This window comes from Patiria miniata, unplaced genomic scaffold (assembly GCF_015706575.1).
Source record: "Patiria miniata isolate m_02_andy unplaced genomic scaffold, ASM1570657v1 HiC_scaffold_7, whole genome shotgun sequence".
Classification (NCBI taxonomy): Eukaryota; Metazoa; Echinodermata; class Asteroidea; order Valvatida; family Asterinidae; genus Patiria; species Patiria miniata.
This window is the reverse complement of record NW_024037074.1, coordinates 46,889,628-46,901,021: the sequence shown is the minus strand read 5'-3', so window position 1 is coordinate 46,901,021 and position 11,394 is coordinate 46,889,628. Positions and strand designations below refer to the sequence as shown.

At 40.2% G+C, this 11,394-nt stretch overlaps 1 protein-coding gene across 4 annotated transcripts; it reads right to left on the bottom strand.

The window, feature by feature from the left end:
• Positions 1–309: 309 nt before the first annotated feature.
• LOC119744585 (coiled-coil domain-containing protein 177-like) lies at positions 310–11,087 on the bottom strand. 4 transcript variants are annotated; one of them, XR_005273576.1, is made up of 16 exons: positions 10,982–11,074; positions 9,533–9,701; positions 7,829–7,943; positions 7,077–7,220; positions 6,396–6,700; positions 5,992–6,177; positions 5,108–5,227; positions 4,768–4,821; positions 4,492–4,617; positions 4,224–4,297; positions 3,818–3,925; positions 3,218–3,320; positions 3,010–3,119; positions 2,328–2,498; positions 929–1,344; positions 310–765 (listed from the first exon to the last, which is right to left on the bottom strand). XR_005273576.1 is itself a non-coding variant. In XM_038220587.1 (16 exons), exons 2-15 carry the CDS (start codon positions 9,719–9,721, stop codon positions 1,245–1,247), a joined length of 1,905 nt encoding a protein of 634 aa, XP_038076515.1. In that variant the 5' UTR covers positions 9,722–9,724; positions 10,982–11,087; the 3' UTR covers positions 310–905; positions 1,219–1,244. The 4 variants fall into 4 exon arrangements, 3 of the variants coding, with proteins under 3 accessions (XP_038076515.1, XP_038076516.1, XP_038076513.1); XM_038220587.1 differs by having other exon boundaries at positions 310–905; positions 1,219–1,344; positions 9,533–9,724; positions 10,982–11,087; XM_038220588.1 differs by having other exon boundaries at positions 310–905; positions 1,219–1,344; positions 9,533–9,745; positions 10,982–11,075.
• Between the last annotated feature and the right edge of the window lie 307 nt (positions 11,088–11,394).

Genomic DNA, 11,394 nt, shown 5'->3' with positions numbered 1-11,394 from the left:
GCAAATTTGAATTTTCAAGAAAACTCAGATTTCACCATATTGCTATAAAAATGTCAGGTTTACCCCTTTCAAATCTTAATTTGCAAGAAGAATCAAATTTTATCAAATTTCAGTAAAATTGTAAGGTTTACCCCTTACCATTGCGAAGTTTTGACAAAAATCAAAATTGGGCCAATGTCAATAAAAATGAAAGGTTAACCCCTTGGAAATTTGAAGTTTCAAAAAAACTCAAATTTCAGTAATTTTCAGTAAAAATATAAGGTTAACCCCTTTCAGACTTGAATTCTGGACAAATTAATACAAACTGAATTAAATTTTAACTTTTTTAATATTAATCATAGAAAATTTTGATATTTGGTTTGGATTTTTCTGTTCGGCGTTTAGTAATTAATCTACTTGATTGAGTAAAACACATTGTTACGTCACATCCATAAGTGTGTAATTTACAAAAGAAAATGTTCTTAATTATATTTTTTATACAGTATTAATTACAGTACACTATGTATGAAATGCTCAACATTTGAATTAAAGCAGGGAAAACATTTTGAGTGAAATAAAGCTGTACATTTGCCAAAAATATGAAAATTTACAAAGGACCATATCTCGTGTTTTACCTTTGATGCTGTATTTCTGTTCAAGACTTCATTGATTGTGAATGTTTCTATGTCTTTTAAAAAAAATTACCTTGAAATCTCAGAAGCAAAGCCTCCTTTAGGCAGATGTGCTCTGAGACAGAGCCTCCTTTAGGCAGATATGTTCTGAGACCTCACAGACCACGTTGTCATGTCATAGTGAATGTGGCATAGTACTTGGTGGACATCTGTGGTCCCCTGCCCAGGCTGGATTGGTGCAAATCCTCCTTTAGGCAGATGTGCTCTGAGACAGAGCCTCCTTTAGGCAGATATGTTCTGCAGATATGTTCTGAGACCTCACAGACCACGTTGTCATGTCACAGAGGATGTGGTATAGTACTTGGTGGACATCTGTGGTCCCCTGCCCAGGCTGGATTGGTGCAAAGCCTCCTTTAGGCAGATGTGCTCTGAGACAGAGCCTCCTTTAGGCAGATATGTTCTGAGACGTCACAGACCACGTTGTCATGTCACAGTGAATGTGGTATAGTTCTTGGTTGACATCTGTGGTCCCCTGCCCAGGCTGGATTGGTGCAAAGCCTCCTTAAGGCAGATGTGATCTGAGACACAGCCTACTTTAGGCAGATATGTTCTGAGACGTCACAGACCACGTTGTCATGTCATAGTGAATGTGGTATAGTTCTTGGTTGACATCTGTGGTCCCCTGCCCAAGCTGGATTGGTGCTGTGCCCTCTGTGCCATTTTGTCAAAAGATCTGCAAAAGAAGAAAAAAGTGCTAAATTCAAACATTGATGGCAATTTGGGCGCTGTTAAAAATGCATAAAATTTTATTTCAAAAGATGGCACCATTATGATATACAATAATTTGGCGATAGGCCTAACTTCTGAGTAGCCCCTGCTCAGGTAGTACGCACCACCCACTCTCGGCTCCTTCGACCTCATAGAATAGGGTAACCAAACTGCACATGCTCTCGTCTCTAAGAATGCGCGCGCAAACGTTGCAACCCCTCAAAATAGTTTCTAATTTTACTTGCCAGATTACACTTGAAAACTGTATCCCACAAGAGGGCGCTGTTAAAGTATTAAAAATTTATCCCACAATAGGGCGCCATCACAATTTTAAAAAGATGTATCACAAGAGGGCACTGTTACACAACAGTGGACAATTTAATATCACAGAGGGCGCTGTCACATTATAAATTTTTTTAACTCAAAAGAGGGCGCTGTCACAATATTAAATAAAAATATCTCACAAGAGGGCGCTATCCAAATATTTTTAAATTTTTATCGCAAGAGGGCGTTGTCACAACATCATTGAAAATTTGTCACAAGAGGGTGCTGTTTACTTCTGACTTGGTGTTCACTAAACCATGGTTTTGACTCCAGTTCGGCTTCCGCGTCAGAATTATTCACAAGTCTTGTGAATGCCAAATGAAAAATAAACCAACGGAAGTAATCCTTAATATAATGGGACTTATTATCAGGAAGCAGAAAATTGATATAAATTCTCCAATATTATGGGCTAAAATTCAAGCTGAAGATTACTAATAACGGTGCTTATAATAGCGCTTTAAACCAAAGGTCTCAAAGCACACCAAACTTGACTTTGGTTTTAGTTGAATTACTTAGTATGCATACAAATGACTCGCACAAACAAAAATATTGTCGGGTTAAGAGGTATCAAATAGTTTTTGCAGTTTAATAGAAAATTCAGAAAAGACAGTGGCATTTGCTCACCCTAGGTACTGTTGTCTGATCTGATCCCTGAGTTTGGCTGACTCCATGGCAACGACCCTTGACCTTTGGATAACATCCTGTTTCTGGGCGGCTAGCGATTGGCTCTTCATGTCCTTGTAGGCCAGGTCCATCTTGATGGATTCCTGATACAGAGCTTCGTCCTCATCAACTCTGGAAACAAGAAAAAACAACCAACCAAATCAGAAAACTTCCAAAATAGTTTTGAAATTGTATTTCTTTATTTTAAAGGGAATGTACACGTACATCATTTGCTTTTGCTGTAATTTTCAGAAATGAACTATTTGAGGGGTTAGTATAATAGATCAAATATTGTTTAACTGACACGTTTGAAGTTTTGTGTTCGAAAATGCTTGAAAAACCAAGAAAAACAAAAATGTTTAAGTAGTCTGGTTTCTTGACTCCACTAAAGATAAAATGGATCAATTTATAGTTGTCGGAAAATTGTAAGGTAAGGGAACCAGTCTAGCCGGCCTGCACCCGTTCATGAACATGTTACCAACAGCAAACAAAATTTGGACTGAAAAAAATTGTAAATTTGGAGCAGTTGTTGAAAAACTCCCATAGTCCTGTAAAGCTGATGAAGCAGCTCTTGAATTAATGCCCGGTCCTATACTTCGTAATTCTTCGAGATTTTCTTAGGGTTCCGACTGTTGTGAATTACCTCTTTTTCAGTTCCTTGTGAGTCAGCTCCCGGGACCTTCTGGCATACCTGGCCTTGTTGGCTTTGGATTGGACGGTTTCGTTAGCTTGCTGGGCCGCTCTTTCTTGGGCCTTGGATAACAAAGTCAATTCAAGAATAAAGGGGTAAACACTGGAAAAGATGGAGCGTATTAGTATCAAAATATTTGGAAATAGGAGGTTCCCCTTACCATGAGTGACTCGTACATCAGTTGTCGTTGCCATTGACGATTCTCATCTTCAATTTCTTGACGTAGCTGTCTACTCTTCTCTTGCAGCGATTCTTCCTTCTGTCTGTTACCATGGAAACAGGAAAGATGTAAGGGATGCAAAACCCATACAGTTTACAATTCATCGTCTAAGCTTAAAATGTTCTGCAAGTTTTTTCCTGAACCCTTTCAAATTAAACTGTTTGCAATTGCTGGCAGTTTTTTTTCCCCATTTTGTCTCACCAATGAATGTTGTTTGGAGATATTACCAGCCCTCATACATATTCCCCCCCCCCGACCCCCTTTTGTTCCCCTCCCACCAAACTCCTTTGTTTACTAATCTTTCATCCACTGCCCACCTCCCCCATCCCTTCTTTGTGTTTCTCCTTAAGACCCCGCCTGTGTGCATGTCCCTTGCATGTTTTTTTCTTGTCCATGTGTCATTTGCCTCTGAAGAAGTCTTTGCTAAAGACAAAATACATCAGGCCTCTCTAACTTTTTGTTTTTTATATTTTGGGTCAATCCAGCCAGTGAGCAGTTTGCAGCAGCTTAATTATTTTTCACACATGCATGAGGTCTCACCTGTTGAGCTTGATCTCGTGTTCTTGAAGCCACTGCCGATTGCCCAGATTGCGCTCTGCTCGACTCTGCTTCAGAAGGATGGACTCTCTTAATGAAGTCATGTACTCCCTGCATAAACACAATGGGAGAGAATCACGTAATATAGGTTTCCAGGGGGAAAAAAAATGAACACAGCTTCAATTTGACACTTCCCTCCCGCATTTCAAAAGTGAATGCTACTATTGATTGTCTGCAAATTGTCAGATGTTAATCAGACAATCCTAGATTCTGTGTCTGAGCTGAAGGAGAAGTGGGAAGCTTGTGTCCTGGAGCAACACGTTTTACTGCAATATGGGGTGCATACAGGGTCTACAGATTTTTTTCGCTTTTCTCAAAAACTTGTTTCCTTCTTACTGGTTGTACTTACTGATTATCTTTCTCTAGGCTGGCTTTCATGGATGAACGGAGTAATGTCCCCTTCCAGTTCCTCTCTTTATATTCCTAGTAAAAAGTAATTAAAAAAATACACTGTAAAATTGTCGACATGAACAGGCAAAGAATGAACGAATGATAACCTGAAGAGACCTGCACCCGAATTCATGAAACTCATCGTAACTTGCGATGCATAGTTAGGGTAGTTAGGTCTTTGGAGGTAGGGGCAAGGTGAACATGACAACATTCGGTGGTTTTCTTACCCTAGCCTCCTGGTCTTCTTTCAGGCTGCGTAACCTCTCAGCTCTCTCCTGAGTGACAGCCAAGTGATCAGACACCGCCTGGCGATACTCCTCATCCTTCTGCTCTCGCTTCTTCAACACTCGCTCCTGAAAGGATTCCAAAACACCACAAAAGGGCTTACTCCTTTTTTTCGCTACTAGTGGCCATTAAACGCAGTCTGAAATTTCTTTGAAGCATCTGCAGCCCATCAGAACCAGGTTTACATAATCAGCCTGTTTGGTTTTATACTCTTTTACCTGTTTGTTCTTCTTTTCCGCATCTTCAAGTTTCTTGAGCTGAATCTGATGTTGCTGTAAACAATAAATGTAAGTGGAAACTTTAAAAGATGTAAGCTTCCTTTTTTACAGTGTTGAAGAGAAAGATTAAATTAGGATCTATATTTGAGGTCTTCTTAAAAATATATATTGGATGTTTTTCTTTTCCTTGTCTTTTTATCCCACTTTGACAATGACTGATTTACATTGGGCAGGGTTACATACAAAACCTGTGATTTTTCCCTTTTCAAAAATTCCTGTTTCCATAGCGTGATGTCTGTCGGGATGTCTGTCTGTTTGTCTGCCTGTCTATCTCTCTCACCATCAAGGCTTCTTGCTCCTTCACCAGTCTGGCATGGTGCAAGTCCCTGTACTGAACGTCTTCTTCTGCTTCTTTCATCTCTTTGTCTCTCTTCAGCTGTTTCTGCCGTTGTTCCCTCTCCTGTTTTCAAAAACCACAAAGTAACAAACCAAAGGATGTGAAATTGTGGTAAAATATCCTGCTCTGGGACACAAGCTTTGTGATCATCATTATCAAATTCAGAAGGGTTACAAAATAAGTGAATGCCTGGCAATTAGGAGTAGCAAGTGCTACAGGGCCATTCTTCGGTCACTGTGTGACATAAAATTGGGCTTGTCTGATTTTTGAAGCTTTACCCCTTGTTGACTACATCTGACATATTACTTTCACTGATTTTTATCAGGTTAGTACTTTTTAATCCCTACTTCAGAGTATAGTTTCTACTTTCACAAATTGCGTCGAAATGTTAGGACTGTTCATCAAACTTTGGTCACGTGTGTGACATCAGACAAAAAAATGTTATCCGGCCAACTGTTTTCCGGAAATTCACGCTTTTTCTCCAAAGTTCTAAGGACACACACACCCATACTTACTTTGGAGTAAGACTAGTCTTTTGTGATTTACAGAATGCATAAACAATGTACACCCTCTGCTTTAGTTTTACTAAATGGGAATCGTTCTGCGGTCACGCGTGTGACACTTTGATCGGTCACGTGTGTGACATTTTGTGATTAAAATGATGCTAATTTATGCATGGAAGAAATTTGCATCTTACTAGCAAAACTTTTTCCCCAAAAAACAATTTACATTCAATTTCTGAAGAATCGCCCTCTAGAAGGTTTACTTTCATCTACATAAAGTACAATAATTGACAAAGATATTTTAGCTTTTAAAGTTTCTGTTACCTTCTTTTTCTGCCTGGACTGGTTTGCCTCGGCCAGGTTCTTCCTGCGTTGCATCTCATTCCTGACCTTTGACCTTTCTTCAGTCCGCCTCTGCTCGTCCCATGCTAGCCTCATCTCCTGCCGCATTTCTTCCACCATTTTCTCATCTTTGTATTTTTTCTCCAGCAGGTCTAAGATTTTCTGATCCTGTCGAAGGGGAGTGAGTTTGTCAAAAGTTATTAAACTTGACTGACTTATTTGAATTGACTGGTTCTGAGAATTATGATCACACGCCAAAAAACCCTCGTTTTGATATACTTGAATACATGGTGTATTCAATAAAATAATATGCTAATGTGGAACACAGTGGAATGACACCAGAACATGGAAAAAAAAAACTTGCACAAGTACAAGGCTTTAATCACCTGATCTGACAAAACACTGGCACCAGACGCCGATGAAAGCCGACTGACGGACTGTCGCGATGAACACGAGGACATTGACCTCTCCTGTGGGCCTCTGACCTTTGACCTCAAGCCAGGGGTTGTGACAATCGGCGAGGCGGGTGTGTGGTGCGTGATGGAGCGAGTCGTTCTCCTGGGTTCGCTTGAAGGGGCTGTGGATGGTCTGTTAGACTTTTGCGATCGTTGGCTCGTGAAATGTGCTGATGCTGGACGCTGAGGTTTGTCTGTGACTGTGTTCCTGTTATCACCTTGTCCAAACTCCAGACCTACATATGAGTAGATGGAAATATTTAAATTTCAATATTTAGCAGCAAAAATTTGCCAGTTAATAACATGACAAAATTTCAGCCAAAACTTTTCTAAAATTGCTGTGTAGCATAAAAGGAATGGCTAAAAAAATTTGCAAAAGAATTATAGTTTTCTTTATTCATTCAAGTACACTTCATTCGGGAAGCTTTTTTCAAGGAAAATCAACTCCCTAACAAGACAATAAAGAAGGGAAACTTTGTAGAAGAAATATGAATTAACAGCTAAAAGGATAACAAAAAAGATGACGATGACTATTTGTCTGTAAACCTAAAAGAGCTACTGTATACACGTAGAGTTTCAGACTTTTTCTATTGATAACGCAGGTATTCTTACTTCTGTTCTTTATTGAATATTCATGGTCTCTCTTAGGTGACTCGGTGCCTTTCGAATGGTGTCTGGACTTGTGTCTTGAGTTCTCATCTTCTTCTTGTTCAAGGATCAGCCTTTCTCTCAAGCGACGACACTGCTTCAGTTTCCCTTCAGAAAAACAGAGACAAACTTTGTGATTCTGAACACCTAATTATCTGGAGAGTTTGGAGAATGTATGACCAATCTACTGTTAAATAAACATCAAATGTCTTATCAATAAACTTAAAAAAAACAGGATATGATGTTTCACTTCTAATGAAAACTAGGCGTCAATTCAAATCCCTAACCCCCTAAGGGTTCCTCAGGACTACCCTGCTATATCCAACAGAGTCCAACGGTTACTTGCTGCTCAATCCAACAGAATCCAACTGTGCCTAATTTTTAGTTGTCTGCTGGATCCAACAGAGTCCAACTTGGCGTTATTTATCAGTACCCAACAGAATCCGACTCTGAATATGTACATGTACATTTGTACAAGGGTTTTACTGCTCAATCCAACAGGCTCCAACAGGTTTATGATAGTTAGATTCAGTTGGATTCAGCAGGGTTAGGGTTTTTTAAATTAATGATACTTCTTAGAAGCTTGACTGGATGGTATTGAAGAGGAAGAGACCATAATTCAAAGTGTTCAAGATCGACCGCTCTATGGTCACTGATGAAATTCCCAGGGCGTTATTTTTACAATGTCGACTTGCATAATCGTGTTCTATACTCACTGAGTCTTTGCTCTTCGTGTTCTTCATACAGCCTCTTGGCGTTACTCAACGGCTGGCCAGTCAGGAGACATTCCTCCTCAAACTCCATCAGGTCCTTGTGCAGCAACTCAATGGGCTACAAGGAAAGAGACACACATCCAGCAACAGTGATATATGGGACACAGCCAGTCAATCTTGTTTTATATAGGCTGGGAATTCTTAACTGTTGAAAACAGTCACTTGTTTGATTTGGACTGAAAGCACTACTTGGCACAGAATGCATGTTTGCATAGGAGGGTTAATAAATTTTCTGTTTTTACAATCAATTTAATTTGTAGATTGAAGTGGGGTAAGAGGGGGTATTTTCGACCGGAGGAGAATCCGACCAATTGCTCTTATAAGTACAAGCCTCTTGTCTGACTAGAATTAAATTATGCGCTGCAAACAAAGTAAGTGCGTGGTCATGTTATAGGTTATTTCAGTTAAGGCCAAAAAAAAAAAGTCTCCGGTTTCTGGTATGGAGCTTGCCCAAAAAATGGTGCGGCAACGCAGCTTTTTTTTTTTTTACCTGATTTTTTTGCTTCAAATGTCGGCTGATGACTGCAAATGGTTCCCGACTAAACTTAGTGGAAATATATGGGAGTCCAGAGAGGTCACATAAAGCTTATTCTCGACCATAACCCAATCTAAAAACACGTTAAAATTGTGCAGCAGCAGGATTCCAGTCAAACCAGTGAGTTTGGCGGTTTTGAGACATCATCTTTCATTGAAAAAAAACCTTTTTCATTTTGTCGACGCGCATGGCTACGGTGACGCGCGCGCATACCAGAAACCGGAGACTTTTTTTTTTTGGCCTAAGATCTCACTCTCTCAGTTACACTACGTAGAACTGGTTTTCCTCATCCTGTCGAATTCTACCCCTATCCCATCTGTTTTTATGTTCCGAGGCCTGTTAAATGAACCGGAAGATATCTTCGAGGCCCACCAGCGGGTAGTACAACTCGCTACGTTTAATCTCTTGTAGATGGTTTCCTCTGCACTTAAGTAACAAAATGAGGCTATTGATAAGCAGCGATGTGACCAGGCCCAGAAAGCTGGTTCCAAATAGTCCAAATATCGTAGTCCAACCATCGTCGACTAGACAGAGTTCGGGCTAACTTAGTCGAACTATGGTTAACGATAGTTCGTGCGCAAACTTGCCCAATGCTGCAAACAAACTACGTACATGATCATGTCATGAGTGATTATGGGGAAAGATTTCCATATACGAAGTTCACTAATTTTCCTCTGTATTGACTAACAAGCCCCCAGATAGCAATTTCATGTCATCAAAGTCAATTTGAGCAGTGAGATAATACAAGCATTTTCTTAGAAAACACTTAGAATGTTTCAGTCCAATCTCATAGGGTTTGTACACAGGGTGTTGAGTGAACTTCGTATATGGAAATCTTTCCAATTATGGTTGAGATCTCACTCTCTCATTTAGGCAGTGTCAGTTGTCCTTATAAATGTGGTCGGATACTCCTCCTTTTACCGTAGAGTTGCTAAATTGCTTCAAAAAAAATGTAGGAATAATTTTGTATTCTCAAAGAAAGTGGCATCATTACTACACTTCCATTTGACCTCCTCTTTCTTTACACTACCCATTGTATAGATGTAGACAAGTGCATGTATGTACTTTGCCACTCCTCTATCAGAGACCCCCCCCCAATTGACAATACTGACCTGAACTTCAAGTTGCGTGCACGCTTCCAGCGATCGCGGACTGGTCAATATGTAAGGGCTATCGACAGCCTCTACACTCTCAAAGTTGAACAAGTCCAGATGCAGGTTGTAGCTGGAGTTCTGCCAGTCTGACATGGAACTGCTGTTGTCCATGTTAGCCGCTGTGCGACTTTTGGAGGCCGAATTCATCTCCTGTCAATGTTCGTATTTATTCTGTCAGTTTTATAAAACAAAGGCTTTCAATAAAACATTTTGCTGCAACATGTTGCAAAAGTCACAGGCCCACTTGCATTTTAATGCCTCAGGAAAACAGTTAAACCATGTGAACAGAATATTGAATAACACATTAGGATAAGTAAAAAAATAACTAGTTTTTTTCTAGTGCTTTATTAAAAAAATAGCAGGCAACCTTTTTTCTTCTTTTCTCCCTGCCGACGATGTTTTTCATTTTCTCGAGTCTTTTGCTGATACAAAACGTGTCCAAAGGAGCCATAACCTTTTTTACATAGCTGACAAATTTATTGAAAGTGCAAGCTTATTTTTTTGTGAATAGCGATGTCACGCCCCAACTATCGCATCGGTCCCAACTATAGTTGGGCCTGTCCCAACTATAGTTGGGACGGTCCCAACTGTAAGTTCCACTGTTGGGCTGGCCCATCTATAGTTGGGCCACTCCAATCTTTTTATTTTGCGGTCCCAACTATAGTGTACATTGTTGTACGATTATAAAACATTCCCTACAACTCTAATACACATCTGACTTTACTTGGGACCAATGAAATTAACTATGGGTGGGGACCATCTGTAGTTGGGCCACCGCAATATTTTTATTTGGCGGTCCCAACTATAGTTTACATTGATGTACGACTATAAAACATTCCCTACAGCTCTGTTACATACTGTCCGACTTTACTTGGGACCTTTGACATTAGCTATGGGTGGGGCCCATCTATAGTTGGCCGGCCATGGCAATCTTTGAATTTTGCAAAATGTTGCTGGACAATAAAACCAAGCAGCAGCTGGACAACTCATCCAACTAGGCAGTACCACGTGACCGGCCAGCCTTGCGGCATGCATGCACGACGAATACACGGCATGCACGGTGCCAGCGCCGCGGAACATTTAATCCAACAAGATCTATCAAGCATGAAGCATCCGGCGCAACTCCAGTCCCAACTATAGTTGGGCCGACCCAACTGCCGCACTATAGTTGGGACAGTCCCAACTATAGTTGGGACCGATGCGATAGTTGGGGCGTGACAGCGATTTGACAATGCAATAGCGCAACTGGTTAACCAAATTAATCCACTCTCGCTGCTTTGCGAGACGAAACTGGCACAAAATCCACAAATGAATCTGTTCCCACGAATATTATGTAATTCTTGACGTAAAGTATGAGTTAGAACTTATTTACATGATAAAATGTTGTGATAATACGGTAATACTAACCACAAAAATTGGAAATTCCAGTTCCAGCTCCAAGGCAACAGTTCAACTTTAGCGCTTTTCATTTATTAATGAGAAAATGACCTCAATCTGTCAAGAGAGGGCGCTATGACCAACATGGCGGCGCCCATGGTTAGAGTTTCGTGAAGAAACCTTTCGACAATAAAACCAAATTCAAACACAAAGAACCCCGAGCAAATACTGATAATCGCAGTTGATTCCAAAATCACCGAGGTGTGTTTCTGTTCGACAATTTCTTGACTGAAATGATTGGTAAATTCCATATCATGGCAGGTATTTTCCCCAAAACTTTCTGCCAAAAGTGCCATTGAATTTGACATGTTTGATGATTGTCACGGTGGAGGTAGGAATTGAGTAGGCATACGTTGGAAATTTGCATTTCTATTCGTTCATAT

Coding starts and splice junctions, on each gene's coding strand:
- LOC119744585 (XM_038220585.1), bottom strand. CDS start 11,043: ATGAAAAGCGCTAAAGTTGAACTGTTGCCTTGGAGCTGGAACTGGAAT. Junction 4,298..4,491: donor AAGAAGACCAGGAGGCTAGG/GTAAGAAAACCA, acceptor ACTTTTTACTAG/GAATATAAAGAGAGGAACTG. Junction 1,345..2,327: donor ATCAGACAACAGTACCTAGG/GTGAGCAAATGC, acceptor CTTCTTTTGCAG/ATCTTTTGACAAAATGGCAC.